The sequence below is a fragment of the Pan paniscus genome, chromosome 1 (genome assembly GCF_029289425.2).
Source record: "Pan paniscus chromosome 1, NHGRI_mPanPan1-v2.0_pri, whole genome shotgun sequence".
Lineage (NCBI taxonomy): Eukaryota > Metazoa > Chordata > Mammalia > Primates > Hominidae > Pan > Pan paniscus.
Window position 1 is genome coordinate 21,582,116 of NC_073249.2, and position 17,437 is coordinate 21,599,552.

The following is a 17,437-nucleotide window of genomic DNA, read 5'->3' on the forward strand; positions in this document are numbered from 1 at the left end:
CCCATTGCAGCCTTGACCTCCCAGGTCAAGCAAAGCGAAACAGAATTACCCTGTGACCCAGCAATTCCACTCCTAGATACAGAAACCAAAAGGTGTGAAAACGGCGTTCAAACACATGCATGTCCAAGAAAAGGCCACAGCAGCCAAAATGTGGAGACCACGCTCATATGCGTCAACCTGAAGAATGAATAAACCAGTGTGCTCCATCCATGCAATGGAATATTATTCAGCCCATGAACAGGAATGAAGTGCTGAAACTATCCACAGTGCAGGTGAATCAACACACTCAGTGAAAAAAAACCAGACGCAAAATATTGAGTGATGCCGTTTCTTAAACAGGCAGAGTAGCTAAATCACAGGGGAGAAGGCAGGCGGGTGGGTGCCAGGGGCTATGGAAGGGAGAAGAATGGGAATGGCTGCTTAATGCGCACAGATTTCCTTTTTGGGTGATGAAGATATTTTGGAACTAGGCAGGTGATGGTTGCACAATTCTGTGAGTATACCAAATGCTACTGAATTGAATACTTTAAAATCGCGGATTTTCAGTTATGTGAATTTCACCTCAACTTTTTAAAAAACGATGCTAAAGTTTTAATCTTGTCCATGTTCTCTCCGTCTCTGTCTCTCTGTCTCTCAGTTTCTCTCTGTGTGTCTCTCTCTGTCCCTCTTTGTCTCTCTCTATTTCTGTCTCTCTCTGTCTCTGTGCATCTTTATGTCTCTGTCTTTCTATTCCTCTGTGTCTTTCTCTTTTGGTCGCTCTGTCCCTCTCTGTCTCTCTCTCTGTCTTTGTCTCTCTCTGTGTGTGTCTTTCTCTGTCTCTCTCTGCATCTTTCTGTCTCTATCTTTCTCCGTCTCACTGTTCCTCTCTCTCTGTGTCTGTGTCTCTGTCTCTCTCTGTGTCTCTGTCTGTCTCTATCTCTCTCTCTCTCTGTCTCTCTCTGTCTTTCTCTCTGTCTCTCTTTCTTCTCTAGGGTGCCCCCAAACCTCTCCCTTCTTGTAGGTCTTTAAGTTTGTGTATTTCCTCTGCAAGCCTGGCCTGTGCCCTGGCTCCTGGGAGCAGCCCCGCCACTGGCCATGGTTGGAGTCACCTTAGAATGCCCGCTTTCCTCTCCAGGGAGCAGGAGGAGGAGGGATACCCGAATAACCCCACGGGCTCAGTCCTGCTTCAGCCCCAGACCGTCCTCCTGGAGGTAAGCGGGAAGGACCCCAGCGTCCGCGTGAGGCACTGTTCCCACCGTGTGCACAGATGAGAATGTCAGGCAGCGCTAGGCGGGAGACTCTGTCCCACTCCAGACTCATCTGCCCTCCCCCAGACCACCCCCATACCTTTGTCCAGCACGGGCCCGAAGATGGCCAGGCTGTCGTGGACGGTGGTGCAGTTCCACCGGCGGCCGCGGAACTGGTGCTGGCACTCCTGGATGCCAATCTTGATGCCCTCAGCCACGCTGGGCATGATCTCCACGTAGTTCCTGCAGAAGCGGAGCTGCTTGGGGACCAGGCCCGGGATGCTGGCACACAGGATGGGCTGCGAGCCCAGGGAGGAATACTGTGGCCCAACAGCCAGCGACCTGCAGAGGGGAAGATCCGGTGGTGAGTGTGGGGCTGGGACAGCGACACAGATGAGCAGGCTACAGACCCTTTGCTCTGGGGCCTCAAGTGCATTCGGGGGGCGAGACGCAGCTTCCACCATGAAGGAAATCTGATTTTTTATTTTGCAAGTAAGAGAATTTTTACTTAAAAGCCCAATTAAGGATTCTCTATGGCCTCTAAAATAATGTTTATAAACCATGCCTTCTAATTTTTCTTTTTTTGAGACAGAATCTCACTGTGTTGCCCAGGAGGGAGTGCAGTGGTATGATCATGGCTCACTGCAGCCTCCAGATTAGCTGGGACTACAGGCACACACCACCAGAGCCAGCTAATTTTTATTTTTACAGTTTGTAGAGACAAGGTCCTGCTATGTTGCCCAGGCTGGTCCCAAACTCCTGGCCTCAAGTGACCTCTCGCTAGAGCCTCCCAAAGTGCTGGGATTACAGGCATGAGCCACCTTGCCCAGCTCTTAAGCCTGTATGTTATACAAGAAATGCTTAATACAATGTTGTGTGCAGAATAAATACTCAATGCTGGCTATTTAATTTTTTCTAGATGTTTTGATATCATCTATGTGTCTTTCTGTATGTTTTATCTGGAAGTCTGATTTTACAAGGCCAGGACCCTGACCTGCCCTATCCCCAAAACTCAGCTCAGAATTCAAGTTGTCCAGATCTGTAACAGGAAATGATGCAGCCCCGCATTCCTGCTCAGCACAACTGCATGGGCCCCGTTCACACCAGGTTGACCTGGAGCCCAGTGGGGGACTCATGGCTAGAACCTGAGAACCTCAGGCTGGGGACCGGGTCAGGTGGGGGCTGCCCAGAGGAGGGATGCCCTTGGCTTTGGGATTGGAGGAGGAGGCCTGGCTTCCGGGATGTAGGCGTGACCCAGCGCAGAAATCACTGTGGAACTCAGACCCATCCCGCCAGCCCGCAGGCCCACTTTTGGCTATGTACCCCTAGATGTAAACACGTGTCCACAATGAGACGTGTTCAGGAATCTTCCCAGGCCTTTGAGCCTGAGAGCAGGAACTTGGACGCCACCCAAGCATCCGTCAATAGGAGAGTGAATAAACAAATGAAGACTGCCTCTAGGGTGCCAGGCTGCTCAGAAACCCGAAGGCATGGGCTCCCGTGAGCACGTGGGGAGGAGGGGCTCAACTGTGAGATGCTCCTGGGGCCCTCCGCATCCCCCAATCTGAGCTCAAGACCAGGCAACACTCATCCGCGGGAGAGGTCAGCACCGTGGCAACCTCACTCCTCATTTTCCAGGTCCCAACAGCTCCCAGGCTGTGCTCTGCTTTTGGCAAAAGGCATTCGACACCTGTGCCGTTTAAATTAATGTAATTAAGTTTAAAATTAATTAAAATACAAGAAATGTAAAACTCAGCCCTTCGGTGGCACCAGCCATGCTTCACGTGTGGCCCGTGGCTACCCTGAATGGGACAGTTAGATAAGGAATGTGCCTGTCATCAGGGAAGCTCTGCCAGGCCAGCTTGGCCGAAGTGCTCTGCGTTTGACTGCGATGTTGGTTATGTGAGTGCTTCACGTCAGAACGAATTGAGCCATGCACTTAGGGTCTTCCATTTTGCTGTACAAAATACACCTCAATTTAAAGAAATCACCAGGTCCTTTTGGGCACTGGTGGAGGTGGGTGGAGGGAGAGAGTTCCTTATGCTTATGACCACCTGTCGATGTGTCCACTGGATCCAACCAGTCTGGCCTCCGGACCGGACTCCCAGTGTTCAGGGTCCCCAATATGTCTACCCCCTGGAGATCTGGCCTCCCTCTCTCTAGTCACCCTCCCTCCTGTCTGTCCCTCATTTGAGTGCATAACCTCGCGCCAGACCCCACGGGCATCCCCAGGCCACCACTCAAGCCTGCACCCCTGCAGTCTGTCCTTGCACAGTCGGCTCCCTTGTTCACTTCTTTATTCATTCACTACACGCAGGTATCCTGCCCCAGGTGTCCCTGCACACCCCCTCCACCATTTTGTAGATCCCAGCACTCCCAGGAAGGCCAGCCCTGATGCAGGCTGGGTTGGTGTTCCTGCTGTAGGTAGCTGGGCAGTCTTTTTCCATGTCTCCTTCCCCATCCTCTCTCTTCCTTTGAGTCCCGGCAACTGGATGACCATCCGGGGTCCCTGGGGTATGGTCTGCACTGCCACTGCCCAGGGCCAAGTGGTGGTGACCAAGGTCAGCTGTCTGTGACCTGGACTGTGGGTGAGAGGCCTCTGGACAGGAGAAGGTGGGTTGAACCAGTCCAGGGAGGTGACCGTAGGGGCTGGACTCGTGGTTTTCAAACCATGCACCTCAGAGCACCCAGGAACCCCAGCAGAGGGGCCTGGGGGTGCCCATGGGTGAGGCCGGGAGACCAACTGTCTGCTTCGCCCAGGACTGCAGGGGCTTCCTTTTTTGTTTGTTTTGAGACGGAGTCTCGCTCTGTTGCCCAGGCTGGAGTGCAGTGGTGTGATCTCGGCTCACTGCAACCTCCCCCTCTTGGCTCAAGTGATTCTCCTGCCTCACCCTCCCGAGTAGCTGAGGTTACAGGTGTGCACCACCATGCCTGGCTAATGTTTGTATTTTTAGTAGACGGGGTTTTGCCATGTTGGCCAGGCTGGTCTCAAACTCCTGACCTCAGGTGATCCACCTGCCTTGGCCCCCAAAGTGCTGGGATTATAGGCATGAGCCACCGTGCCCAGGCAAGGGGCTTCCATTTTTAAGCCAGGGTGAGGTGGTTGCCCCAGGTGAGGTGCCTCCATTCCATGAACCCAGATGCTTCCCCTTCACCCATTCTATGGTGTGACTCCATGTGGGATGTTACTTGCAAAACATCCAGCACTGGTTCAGGACGTGCCTGCTACAGTGTTTGGGACAGAGCAGACTGACGTAAGCATAAAAAGATAAGACGGATAGATAGAGAATGAAGAGGGTGGTGGGTGTGAGATAAAGCAGGCTGACTTCAGTGTGAGCTGTGGACACACAAGGCTTTGATGTCCAAAGGCTGCATCTTTTCCAGATGTTTGAAAATTTTCCTAATGGAATGTTGTAGAGGACAAACATTTGAGTGTCATGGCTGAGGCCTGCGAGTGTGTCTGAGAAGGGCCGGGTACCCAGGCTCCAGGGCCAGCCTAGCTTACAGCCAGGGAAGTGAGCAAGAGGTGTCTGAAAGAAGGAAAAGCAAGAGTTGTTGAATGTCCTTTTTACTTGGAGACTTAGAATGAGGAGAAACAAAGGAATCCACTTAGAGCTTGCTGCTTACAAAACAGGGACTGGCCTGGGGGATGCGGCCATTTCCAAGGCGCATCCCTTCTCCGAGGCTAGATGCTGGATTCATTTTGGGGGCTGTCACCCTGCCCACCCCCAGAACACTATGACCAGCATGGAGCCGGGACCACCTCAGCTCGCAGGCTCGGGGCTGGGAGGGGCGGCCTTGTCCCTGGTCTCTAGATAAAGCAGAGAGGTGGACTCCCAAGTCTGAAGCCTCCATTCTCAGGGTGCTGAGTCAGCCAGTTCTGTGCCCCTCTCACCCTCCTCCCAGGTGGGCCCTGGCCCACCACCTTCCTGAGTATGGCCAGGGTGCAGGTGGCCAGCTGCCAGGCCAGAGGTGGCTCCACCATCCCTGGCCTCTAACAGCCCTGATGGGACCCCTCCCTTGACGGGCCCTTGGGGATTTGGGGTCAGGATGGGCTTCTCCTGCCTCCTGTGGACCAGAGGGCCCCTCCAGGTCGTTGAGTTGCTTCCTGAGAGATTTCTCCTTCTGATAGCACCAGGCCACCAGAAGGCCTGGGCCACACAGACCCTGCCTGAGGAGGGTGGAAAGCTGGCAGGCAGTGGGGAGCTCCTGTGGGGCCAGGGAGCAGTGCAGAGGAGGGCCCAGGAGGCTCACTGGGCCACCAGATTTTGGCTGGGCCTTGAAGGATCAGTTGGGTCATTAAAAAGAAAATCAAATATAAGGCTGGGCATGGTGGCTCATGCCTGTAATCTCAGCACTTTGGAAAGCTGAGGCAGGTGGATTGCTTGAGGCCAGGAGTTCAAGACCAATCTGGGCAACAGAGCAAGACCCCATCTCTACAAAAATACAAAGGTTAGCTGGGTGTGGTAGCGCACACCTTTAGTCCCCACTGCTTGGGAGGCTGAGGTGGGAGGATCACTTGAGCCCAGGAGGACAAGGCCACAGTGAGCTCTGATTACACCAGGCTGGGTGACAGAGTGAGACCCTGTCTCAAAAAAAAAAAATCTAAATTGCACAGGCACTATCCCCACACCAGCCCCCAAAAGCTCCTAGGATCCAAATTTCTAATCCAAGGAGAATGCAGATGCCCGGAATCCATCAGTGCTTGGGAAACTATGACCTGTAACTTCCTCCTCCCACACCCTGTGGGCCAGGCTTGCCTGGGACAAGGGACAGACAGGCCTGTCTCAGGGTCTCGCCAGGGAGTATTGGCTGCAGTGAGTGGGGGAGGGGCTCTGCAAATGGAGAGTGAATGAGAACCCCGTCTTCGAGATTGAGTGTCCCCAGGGTCCTGTTCTCAGCGCAAGTTCTCAGGGTGCATCAAATACAATGCAACCTGGACTCCCAGATCCCACCTTGGAACGTGAAAAGGATGTTCATGCCCAAACTGGGGAGGTCAGTCTGCGTTAGCCAATGGCAAAGCCCCAGTGCTGTTCTCTTGCTTTGTATTTTTTGTAGAGATAGGGTCTTGCAGCACTGGGAGCCAGCAGATACTCCCTCTCACTTTCCTGCTCATGCTGGCATTTCCTGACCACCTCTGAGTTCCAACACCTAAGCTTCTCAGACCCAGAGAAGGAGAAGGATCTGAAGGCCAGGCTACCACCTCCAGCATCTTGCTATGCAAGCTCCAGGGGCCCGAGCCACCGCTGTCTCCGCCAGCCCACTGCCATGGCCTTTATTATTTGTTAAATTTTATTAATTTACTTTTTTAGAGATGAAGTCTTGCTCTGTCGTCTAGGCTGAGGGCTCACTGCAGCATTGACCTACAGAGCTCAAGGGATCCTCCCATCTTAGCCTCAGCCTCCCAAGTAGTTGGAACCACAGGCCTGTGCCATGATGCCCGGTTAACTTTTGTATTTTTTGTAGAGATGGTGTCTGTCTATGTTGCCCAGGCTGGTCTTGAACTCCTGGACTCAAGCCATCCTCCCGCCTCGGCCTTCCAAAATGCTGAGATTATAGGTGTGAGCCACCGCGCCTGGCCACTGTGGTCTTTAGAGAGCTAGTCCCTCCTCTTCCCTCCTCCTGCGGCCTCTCCACCTTTCCAGCACTCTTGTCTCTGAAAGGGAGGCTTGCTGAAGCTGGTTGTTTCTCCCTTCCACTAGCCAGCATCGCTCCTCTTACTACCACCACCCAGCCCCTTACCTGGCCTCCACCTGCTGGGCAGAGCTCACTGGTGACCTCCCCACAGGCTCTAGTTATGTGGCTCCCTGAAACCCACATGACCTGGATAGGTGGCACTGGGACCTCCCAGAGCAGGAAGCCAAGGCTCAGGGAATGGAGCTTTGCCACAGCCACCGGCTAATACAGCAGAACAGGGCTTCCCGCATGTTGGCCTCCAGGGGCCACTGCTTTCTAAGATCTTACAATGCCCTTCAAATGTGTTGATATAGTTTGGATGTGTGTCCCCTCCAAATCTCATGTTGAAATGCGACCCCCAGTGTTGGCGGTGGGGCCTAGTGGGCCCCACCCATTTAGGTCTCAGACGCAGATCACTCGTGAATGGCACAGTGCCCTCCCTGCGGTAATGAGGGAGTTCTCCCTCTATGAGTTCATGCAGGAGCTGGTTGTTAGAAGGAGCCTGGCACCCTCCCCTGCCCCCTCTCCCGCATGTGACACACGTACCCCCCCTTTGACTTCCACCATGAGTGGAAGCTCCCTGAGGCCTCAGCAGATGCCAGTGCCATGCTTGTACAGCCTGCAGAACCCTAAGCCAATTAAACCTTTTTTCTTTCCAATCTCAGGCATTCCTTTATAGCAATGCAGAATGGACAAGTACACGTATGAAACCCCAGTCCCTGCAAAATAACATTTATAAATGAGTCAGAGATAAATGGCGCAAGTCACACAGACCCTGGACAGCCTCCTTGCAGCTGATGACCCAAGACATCATAGGGCTTCCTGTCCCCAATGCAGCCCCCTTTCCACCCCTGGAGGCGACCCAGTGGGACATGGGTGGTGGCCCTAACAGTTGCACCTGCAGCTTTGGGACTGTTGGAACCTCAGTTTCCCCAGCTGAACTGGGCGGTTGTGGTTTAGAACAGGGTCCTCCCAGGGTGGCCCCAGGAGCGTGAGTGCCACGGGGAATGTGTGCTGGGTTCACCCAGGCTGCCTCTAGCTTGGACATTCTAAGGCTGACGGGGAAACTTCTATGGCTTCCTTGAGTCTAAACTTGCTCCATGGCCCGTGTCTGTCTTCATGAGGACTCTGAGGGTCCTTGGGGGCTCCCTTGGGTTGAGTCCCTGGGGAGTCAGCCTTGCTGATAATCACCCTGGGGGGTCAGGGACCTACCTCCACCCTCTCTAGTCAGTAGGATCCCCAAAAGAGCAAGGTAGTAGCAGGCGCTTAAAGCACATGCGGGGGACAGAAAGGGGCAACATCGGGTGCCCAGAAGGTGACGGGCACAGACAGACCCTGAGCACTGGCTGTCAGTCTGTGGCTCCTGCCTGCTCATGGCCTCAGGCGGAGCAGCCACGAGTGGCCACTGTCCTGCCTGGTGCCCTAAGACAAGCGTGGCCCCAGCCAGCAGGCAGGGCCAGGAGTTCCCACTTGGGCTTCTGGGGCTTCTGATGAATTCTCCAATCTCCCCTTCGACCTCTCCCACGCTTTGTAGGCATGCAAACAAGTGTCTGGTCAGGGACGAAGGGTACTTGCTGAGGATCACTCACACAAGGAACCACAGGTAAGCACTTGGGCGGCGGGGGTGGGGCGGGAGGCGGGGGTGGTGGTCTTGCCATCCATCACTCCCTACTCACTTCCTGGATGCCAACGATCTGGATCACAGTGAGGTCTGGGCCCTGCCTCAGGGTGGTGGGAACAGCAGGGGCAGGAAGGCTGGGCCCAGTCCCCGGGGAGAGGCTGAGGCCAGCCTGCCCTCCCTGCCCCCATGCCCTGCACCCCGAGCCTGTGATTCACCGGATGAGGAATTCATTCCCTCTCCCCTCTCACTGCCAACACCACAGCGTCCCAGGAAGAGTCCATGTTTCCCACGTCCAGCTGCCACACAGCTGAGTGGCTGGAATTCTAACTGCCCAACTGGATGGGACACCAGATATCCCTCTGGCTGTGCAAAATTGGTGTCCCAAGGGAATGTGACCCTGCTCTTCCAATATCTCCAGCCTCTCTTGCTCTGTCCCCTTTCCCTGGAATCCCAGCTCTGGAGGGAACGGCAGGGCTGGGCTAGCAGATCGCAGTACCAGCACCACAAGGCCTAGTGGAACCATCGTGTGATCATCCAGAAGGCCCCAGAAATGGAGATGATGCTTAGTGAGTTTTCAAAAACAGAACACAAACTGTTTCTATACTTAGAAAAACAAAAAGTTGAAAAAGTTGATAAGATCACAGACTTGTCTTTCCTTCCAGATTTTCACTAATGCTGTTAGGTTTTGTTTTGTTTTGTTTTGTTTTTTTCCTAATAATCGTTTGTTTTGAAGGGGAGGCTGTCATATTCACTCAGAACACACACAAATGTAGTTTTATAAAATGGCCCCAGTCCCTAGACCCATGGCTTCCGCCTGTGGCCAAAGTCACAGCAGCCATGCCTCCAGCCCACAAGCACTAATGGTTTTTCTTCCCCACTCCCTCACTTCTGTTGAAAGGCTGGGCAGCTCGCCAGAGGTACAGCAGAGATGCTGGCTGTGACATGCAGGGGAAGAAGGAGGCTGGCCCAGGACCACAAGGCGGGCGGTAGGCCAGCCCAGTCCGGGCCACGCTGGCCTCCCCGGCTTGGTTTGGTCCCATGTGCAATTTCCCATCTTATGTGGCGGCACTGGAGGTGCTACCTAATCCCTGTGGATGGAAGCTCAGGGCAAAGCGTGGGGGCCTTCTCGCAGCCACACAGCTGTGGGGGTCCTGAGTGGCCATCATATCCAGCCTCCACTGTTCCTGTGCAAGTCCTTCTGAGGCTGGCAGGCTCTTAGGTTTCTCAAGTCCAGGCCTGGTGTCTTTTAGCAGTAAAATTTAGCAAACTCAGAGCACCCATGTACCAAGGGCACGGCTCTGTGCTTGCATGTTTGCTGGGGGCGTGGGGACCTCACAGTAATGCTCCACGCAGGCGTGTGGACAGGCCTGGAAGGCAGGCATGGGCTCCAACTCGGGCCCTGTTACTCGCTTGTTTGTTTGCTCTTTCTCTCTTTCCCCTCCTGGGCCTCAGTTTCCCCATCTGTCAAATGGGGTAATGGACCCCTCTCCTACCTGAAGCTCTGAGAGAGGAGGGGAGCAGTGCATGGAATGGGGACACTGATCTCAGGACCTGCTGCCCTGCTGGATGTCATCTCAGCCTCCTCCTGGCCTGAGAGGGACCCAGTGCACCCCACTTGCGGGCCTGCCAGGGCCACCCCTCCAGGATGCAATTTGTGCCCTGAGTCCAGCTGGTCGCCTCCTGGGACCCCTCTGGCTCCAGCACAGCTGCAATGCAGGCAGGTGTGGAGGACCAGGGCAGGTGGGTGTCTCTGCCATTGAGGGTCCTGCTTGGGCAGGTGGGCTTCCCCTCTGTGGGGCCTCTGGAGCAAACATCCTGTTCCAAATCTTTGTCTTCTTAAGATCAGGGCCACTCCATGGGCGGTGATAAGGCTTCCTTCCTCAGACCTGAGGCTCGAAGTGTTTCCCTGTTGGTGGATGACCTCCCATCTCGCCCAGGCTGAGACTGCCCGAGGGCACCCACCTGCCCGGGAGACCCCCAAGGTTCTGGTTTCTTCTCACACCCAGTGGTGGAACTGCAGCTGCCTAGAAGACCACTCTCGGCAGCTCAAGCACCTTGTGAGCCGGCCAGGGTCCCCAGGACTTAAGGCCCCCAGGTCCCTCCTGGGTGTCGGCAACCCTTCCCAGTCCAGGCTGCCCGGCCCTGCCTGGAGCTCTCCCAACCCGTACCTCCTCCTGCCCGCCGGCCCAGCTGGGATTACTGACACATACTTTGAACGAGTCCCAGCAGGCACAGCGGCTCCTGTGCCCGCGGCCACGCACTTGCCAGTTTCCCTGGGCGGCAGCGGCACGTTTTGCCGGGGAAGGAATGTGGAAGCAGCAACGTGAGAGACACCTCCAGGGTGTCACCTGGGGAGGCCAGTAGGGAGGCCAAGGAAGAGGCCATGTGCCCCTCACCAGCCTCAGGGCTGTAACCAGTGAGGGGTGGGGTGGGGGATTGTCCAACATTAAAGTGCACAGCCTGGGCCACGGAACAAGACCCCATCTCAACAAAAAATGAAAAACACTAGCCAAGCGTAGTGGCACGAGCCTGTAATCCCAGCTACTCACAAGGCCAAGATGGGAGGACTGCTGGAGCCCAGGAGGTCGAGACCAGCCTGGGCCACATGGTGAAACCCATCTCTACAAATATACAAAAATTAGCTGGGAGTGGTGGTGCTCGCCTGTGGTCCCAGCTACTCAGGAAGCTGAGATGGGAGGATCACTTGAGCCCATGAGGGTCGAGGCTGCAGTGAGCCAAGATCACATCACTGCACTCCAGCCTGGGTGACAGAGTGAGACCCTGTCTGTGGGGCTGTACAGGTCTCCTTTGTGAATGACATTCCTTTTCTTCGGCCTCGGTAGCTGCAGCTCAGCACCTCCCTGGTACCACTTGGGGCACAGGCTCTCATCCCTAGGGAGCTTTTTCTCTTTGGGAGCCAGAACCAGCCTCCTTGGCACCTGCAACCTCTGCCCCAGCCCCTGCCCCTTGAGCCACAGTCTAATCCTTCTTCCCCAACCAATAGCCTTCAGAGACATGAAGCGGGTCTTCTGAACAGAAACAGCAATCAGCCCTTCAACTACTCTTAAAGGGGGCAAGTTAGAAGTCTCACGTTTGGGTCAAAAATCCAATGGATGAGGGCTACAGGCAGTGGTCCACATTGAGAGAGCCCCCCCACCCCCATTACTCCAGGTGTGGCTTCAGGCTGGCTTTCTCAGACTAGAGTCCCAACAGAGGGATGTGGTTGGTTTGTTTTTAAATTTCCATTATTACAAAATCCACAGAAATGGTTGCAGCACCGTCAAACCGCTACAATGTCACCAAATCCTTTTAAAATTCCCATTTCTGTTCTGATTTCTTCATGGCAGGTGGCCAAGCATTCACATTTGGGCTCTGCGTGGTAGGCCCCACATTGAGAAGCCCCAACGGGGTCCCTGGATGGAGATGGCGGGAGCCCTGTCGCCTGTATCTTGGGAGGGCTGCTGCACACCGGAGCTTCCCTCCTCACAGTACGGTGATGTGCACAAGGGACCCAGTGGAAGAAGTGGCCACCGGGCAGTCACCACCCCTAAGACTGGGCTGCTATGACTGTATCTACTCATCCTGCTCTCCCTGCTACAAAAGATTCCAGGAGGCTTATGCGAAGCAAACATCGTTAGAACAAGCCCTGTGAGTCAGAGGGGCAGCTGGCCTCAAGGGCCCAAGCTGGCCAGTGCCTGAGGTGCGAGCACCAGGCAGGAGGAGCTTTGCACTCTGGAAGGGTGCTGTGCGTCCCTGAGGCGGCTACGGATCCTGGCAGTCATGCAGGGCCAATGTCTGGTTGCAGACACTTGACGTGTGGCCACTCCTGACCGTCACCCTCAGGAGGGGTTTGTGTGTGGGCAGCTCTGAGAAGCAATGCCACCCCCAGGGCCCTGAGATCCCACAGCTCTGGGAGGGCTGGCCTGGTGGCTCCACTCAGCTCGTTTCACGAGTTTTATTTGCTAGTGACTGCTGTCCTCAGCACCAGAGGCAGAGACGAGAGGCAGAGACTGCAAAAGACAGAGAGACAGAGATGAAAAGAGATAGAGTGACAGAAACAGGCAGAGAGAGACAGGACAAAGACTGAAAGAGAGAGACAGACACAGAGAGATAGAGACAGAGACGGGCAGAGACAGATACAGGGAAGAGAGAGAGACAGGGAGAAACTGAGAGACAAAGGTATGGAGATATGGAGGGACAGAGGCAGGGAAGAGAGAAACAGAGACAGAGAGACACAGACAGATGCGGGCGAAGGGAGAATGAAGAAGGGGCTAGGGTAAGGCCAGGCCCGCAGAGGGAGTGCGCCAGTGGCAGGCTAATATGGAGGCAGGGTGACTCTGGGAGTGGCAACCATCCCTCCTATCACAAGGTCCTTCCCATCTGAGCTTCTGGGTACCCTGGGCCATGTCCCTGCCCTGCTCGACTGGCCCCTCTCAGTCCCCGAAACACCCATGCCGCAGCCACCTGCCCACACACCACACACGTATGCCTGACCCATCATTCCAGCTGAGCTCCTTCTCTCCCGCACCCTTTCCTGGCTCCTGCCTCTCTAAGCTGCCTCTTCACCCGACCCCTCTTCCAGTCAGGCTGTCTCCCCACCACAGTGAGGCCCACCAGGACTGAGGACACAGGGGCGAAGTGCCTGGCGGTGGTGTAGTGCAGACACTGGCTGAGCAGGGCCTCCAAGTGTGCTGGCCCTCCAGCCCATGAAGGGCTAGGAGGAGGGGCTGAGCTCTTGTGCCCAGGAGGTTGTTTGCACCCATGAGTGTGTAGGAGAGTGGGGGCCTGAAAGGGCCTACATGTTCTGTTGAGGGCTGTGTGAGGTGCCCTATAAAAATGGAGGTCGTGATGTGTTTCTGTCATAGTGACAAGCTCGAGGCCCAGAGGGATGTGAGGGAGACCCTGGAGGGAGCATGAGCGAGGCTGTGGAGCAGGCCAGGGGCAGGCAAAAGGCTGGACACAGCCCACACTGCACTTCACTGGGACAACTGGGGTGGCCATCTGCAAGCAGCCAGGTCTCTGTGCTTGGGATCCCATAGTCCAGCAGGAGCTGGTGACGGCCGGGCAGAAGGAATGGCCTGAGAGGGAGAGCAGGGCTGGGTAAGGGGTGGAGCTTGCTGTGCTCCACTAGGCAGCGACGGTGGCTATGGCCAGGCCTGGCAGCAACTCCAGGTGGCTGGGAGGGTGTGGGTCCCAGGGGAGGGCCAGGACTGAGAACAGAAGCAGGAGGTGGCCGTGGCGGGAGTGCCACAGCCCAGTCTGGTAAAGGCAGCAGAGGGACTTGAAAGATGAACAAAATCCAGTTGCAAGCCCCGAAGTGGGCTTGGACCCTGGGGAGGCAGTGGCGGGAGGCACAGGCCCACCTCTAGGGTCCTGGTGGGGTCCCTGGGGAGATGACAAGATTCCGTTAACCCAGACATGGGAAGAAGGGAGAGGTGCTCCGAGTGCCCTGGAGTGCGGGTGTGCCTGGGGATTGTTCTCAGATGGAGCCATGGTCTCCTTGCAGCGCAGCTACCCTGTCCTCTGTCCATGTGGGCTCTTCCAAGAATTCTTGTTCCTGAGAACTCAGCTTAGAAGGGGCGTGCTGGGAGGCTGGGGCCACTAGGTTCCTGCCGTCTGTGGCCTCATGGGACGCAGGTGGGCAGGTGCATATGCTTTGGTCTGGTCTCCTGCCTGTCTCCTCTCTGTCACTGGATGAGCTCAGAATGGATGCCCCTGGACGTCTGTGCAGCTCTGGGCCATTCAGTGTTAGGCTAGGCCCGTCTCTCTGCATTTCAGACCCTCTCAGCCTTGGGACCACTGGCATCTGCTGCGTGGGTATAAGACACCTCTGGGCCACCCAGCCCTGGGGAGGCAGGTGGCCCTTCACACTCTCACAGGGCTGCTGGCCACAGGGACACCTTTGCCTCTCCCTCTGCCAACTTCAAAAGCCTAATTACCCTGATTTGGGCTGTTTCCTGGTTTGTTTCTCCAGGTGAGGAGATTCCCCTTCACTTTCACTTTCATGTGCGGGTGATGGTGGAGGGGGGAGAATCAAGGGGCCAGCGGCTTCATGTTAGGGAGGGGCTGGGGGCACAGGTGAGGAGTTACAGAGAGGCCCCCCACCCCAGCCTGCTCTGTTCCACTGGGGCTCACCAGGAGCCCACCTGGCAGGGGCCAAGGTCCCCTTCTCCCCTGGTGATGCTTAATCTGGGGTTGATGCGGGGAGGCAGGAGAAAGGAGGAGATGCTCTACCGGGTAGAAGACCAGAGGAAGAGAGAGAATCTTCCCCGGCTATGAAGGCTATTAAACTGTAGGATGCCAGCGGCAGGGGTCCAGCAGCAGGGGTCCTGCAGCGCTGTGTCCTTCTGTGAGTCTTCTTCCCTATGCTGCCAGCGTGCTGCTCATGCCTGGGGGAAGTCATGTCTTTGCTCCAGCCCGAGCAGCCTGCCTGGGAGCAGAGAGGGGATCAAGAAGGGGGCAGACTTGTCCCCAGGGAGCCAGCCTCCCCCAAGGGGAGGCTGCTTCTCAGGAAGCAGAGAATCCCCAAGTGTGAGAACCCTACTGAGAACAAAGTGGGGGTGGGGATTGGGGAGGGGTCCTCACCACCCACCCCCGTCAGTGTCAGGTGGGGTTCTATGCCCCGCTTCCCTGTGTGGCCAAAGGGCTGTCCTGGACTCTTGATAGGAGGGTGCGGAGGGTACAGGGACTTCACTTCTCTGCTCCTCCTGGCTCCCCTGCAGAATGCCTGACTGTCCCCGAGGGTGTCTCAGGGTCCATTCAGGGTAGAACACAGGGGGCCCAGGTGAAAAGGAGGTATACATGCGTATGAGGTGGATGGGGACCGAGGCTAGGAACCCTCAGGGCCGACAAGACAAAGATCCTAGGGCGCGGGGTTGCCAGGAGGCTGGCGACATTTATGGGAAGGGCCCGGGGGCGAAGGCGCTTCCTTTTGCGCTCAGGAACGCGGCGGCGGGTTCTAATTAGAAGCCTGGTGCGTAAGCCGGCAGCCCTCGGGGCTCTCTCGGACGGACGCGCTGCCCCTGGCTCCCTGCGGCCGTCTGGACGCGCGTCAGTATCCCCGCGCCCCAAGGCGAGCCCCGAGCCTGACCCTCAGGTGGGCCACTGGGCGCAGCAGGTGCCGCACGGGAAATGGGGCACGCGGAAGTAGGGGCGCGCGGGGGTCCCCGAAGCGCGTCCCCGCGGCCTCGCGGCCTCTTCCAGGCCCTTCAGCTGCCTAGGGCTGCCCCTTCCCCTCCCCGCTGCTCCTGGCCCGGCGCCCCTACCGCGGGAGCCCCCGCTCCTGAACCATCTCGAAGAGAAAATATTATCGGATTAGATGTACCTCGGCTCGCTGGGTCTCCCCCCTTCCCCTCGGCGTAATTATTATAATTCCAGGCTGCCGTCGGAGAAGGATGGGGGGGAGTGTGCATGCTTGTGGGGAGGCTTCTCTCCAACTGTGGGTCCTACCAGCGCTGCGCCCGGCCCTACGCGCCCACATTCCTCCCACTTGTGTTCCTCAATCTTGGGCATCTCAGAGCGCCCTTAATTCGGAACTGGGGTGATCCTTGCTTGGTGAGGGCTCTGAGGGATCACAAGCCCTGGCGAAAGTGTGGCCACCGTTCCCCCTCCCACAGGATATGTGCAGTGGAGGTGGGAGGCCTGAGAGAGACCTTTCGGGACCCTTCCTTTGGTTTATCTGCACTTCCATCGCCAGGCTGGGGAGGGTCTCACGGAACGCGCCTTTTCTGGTGTGGAGGGCGCAGCACAGCGCTTTCTAATTGAGGGTCCTGGAGCCCCTCACACCCCGTGCTTAACTCACCCTTAACTCTCTCTACAGCAGCCCCTCATTGCCAGGTGGACCCATGCGGAGGGCTCGCAGAGAGGGCCCCTGGAAACCCCCGTGCCCGGACTGCGGCGGGGAGGCGCGCGGGGCCCAGGGCCGGCCCCCAGTGCGCCCCGCCGCCGGCTCTGCGCCACTCCCCGCCGGGTCCCAGCTTTCTTTACGTAACCACGCTGCTCCGAGCTGTTCAGTCTTGTCTCATCGACTTTGTTTTAAAACGTGTGTGTGTGTTTGTGTGTAAGATACGGTTTTTGAGGAAAGTCTCCGGCGAATTCTCTCTCGCTGGCCCTCTTCCCTCGCCTGTCCCCTGGCCTCGAGCTGCCTGTCCCCTCGGTGACCGTGCGTGCCGACCTTCTTTCAGCCTCTCCCCAGCCCACTGCTCGCCCTGTCCGACGCCAGGGGCAGCTAGGACCTCCGCAACCTCCCCTACTCCCCCGCTCGGGAATCAATGTCTCCGGAAGCTCCGCCACCCACGCGTCCCAGCGGCCTGAACAGGTCCAAAGTGGCCGTCAAGGAAAACCAACCGCCCGCTGCCCGCACGCGGGGCTGGAGCAGAAGGGCGCGGGCTCGGGCCACCGCGGGGTCCCTGCCCGAGGGGGCCGTCTGCTGCGGGCGCGGCGCACAGGGGCAGGGGCGAACGCGAGGAGGCTCACTCACCACCAGATCGGGTAGCTGCCCAGAGCCTGCTTCAGGCTGCAGAGGAGTAAGAAGTATCCGAGTGGGGCCATCGCCGCGCGAGAGGGCGCGGAGGGCCGGGAGTCCGCCCCGAGAGCGTGAGCGCCGGGGGGGGCCGGGCCCTGGGAGCTGGCGCGGCGGCGTCGCTGGGCCCTCCTGCGGCCGCGGGTGCGCGGGTGTGCGCGGGCTCCGAGGGCGGCGCTGCGCCAGGTGGGCCGGCGGCCGGGCTGCGGGCCGAGGCCCGGGGCGGCGCGGGGCGGCGGGGGCGGGGCAGCGCCGCGGGGGGCGCCCGCCGGGGCCAGGGCCCGGGCGGGGCAGGCAGGGGCAGGCGGGGCCCTGGGAGCCCGAACCGCGGCGGCGGCGTTGGCCCCCGCCTGCTGCCGTGGGTGCCGGTGTGTCTGAGGACGTGCTGGTGTG

At 57.4% G+C, this 17,437-nt stretch overlaps 1 protein-coding gene across 1 annotated transcript in view; it reads right to left on the bottom strand.

The window, feature by feature from the left end:
- The window catches only part of WNT3A (Wnt family member 3A), a 53,923-nt gene extending 36,719 nt beyond the window's left edge, over positions 1 to 17,204 (bottom strand). The window contains exons 1-2 of the mRNA XM_034948290.4: positions 17,003 to 17,204; positions 1,327 to 1,568 (exon numbers count right to left, since the gene is read on the bottom strand). Of these exons, the coding sequence (XP_034804181.1) occupies positions 1,327 to 1,568; positions 17,003 to 17,073 (313 nt within the window). The 5' untranslated portion in view covers positions 17,074 to 17,204. The remainder of the gene's footprint in view (positions 1 to 1,326; positions 1,569 to 17,002) is intronic.
- Positions 17,205 to 17,437: the final 233 nt, after the last annotated feature.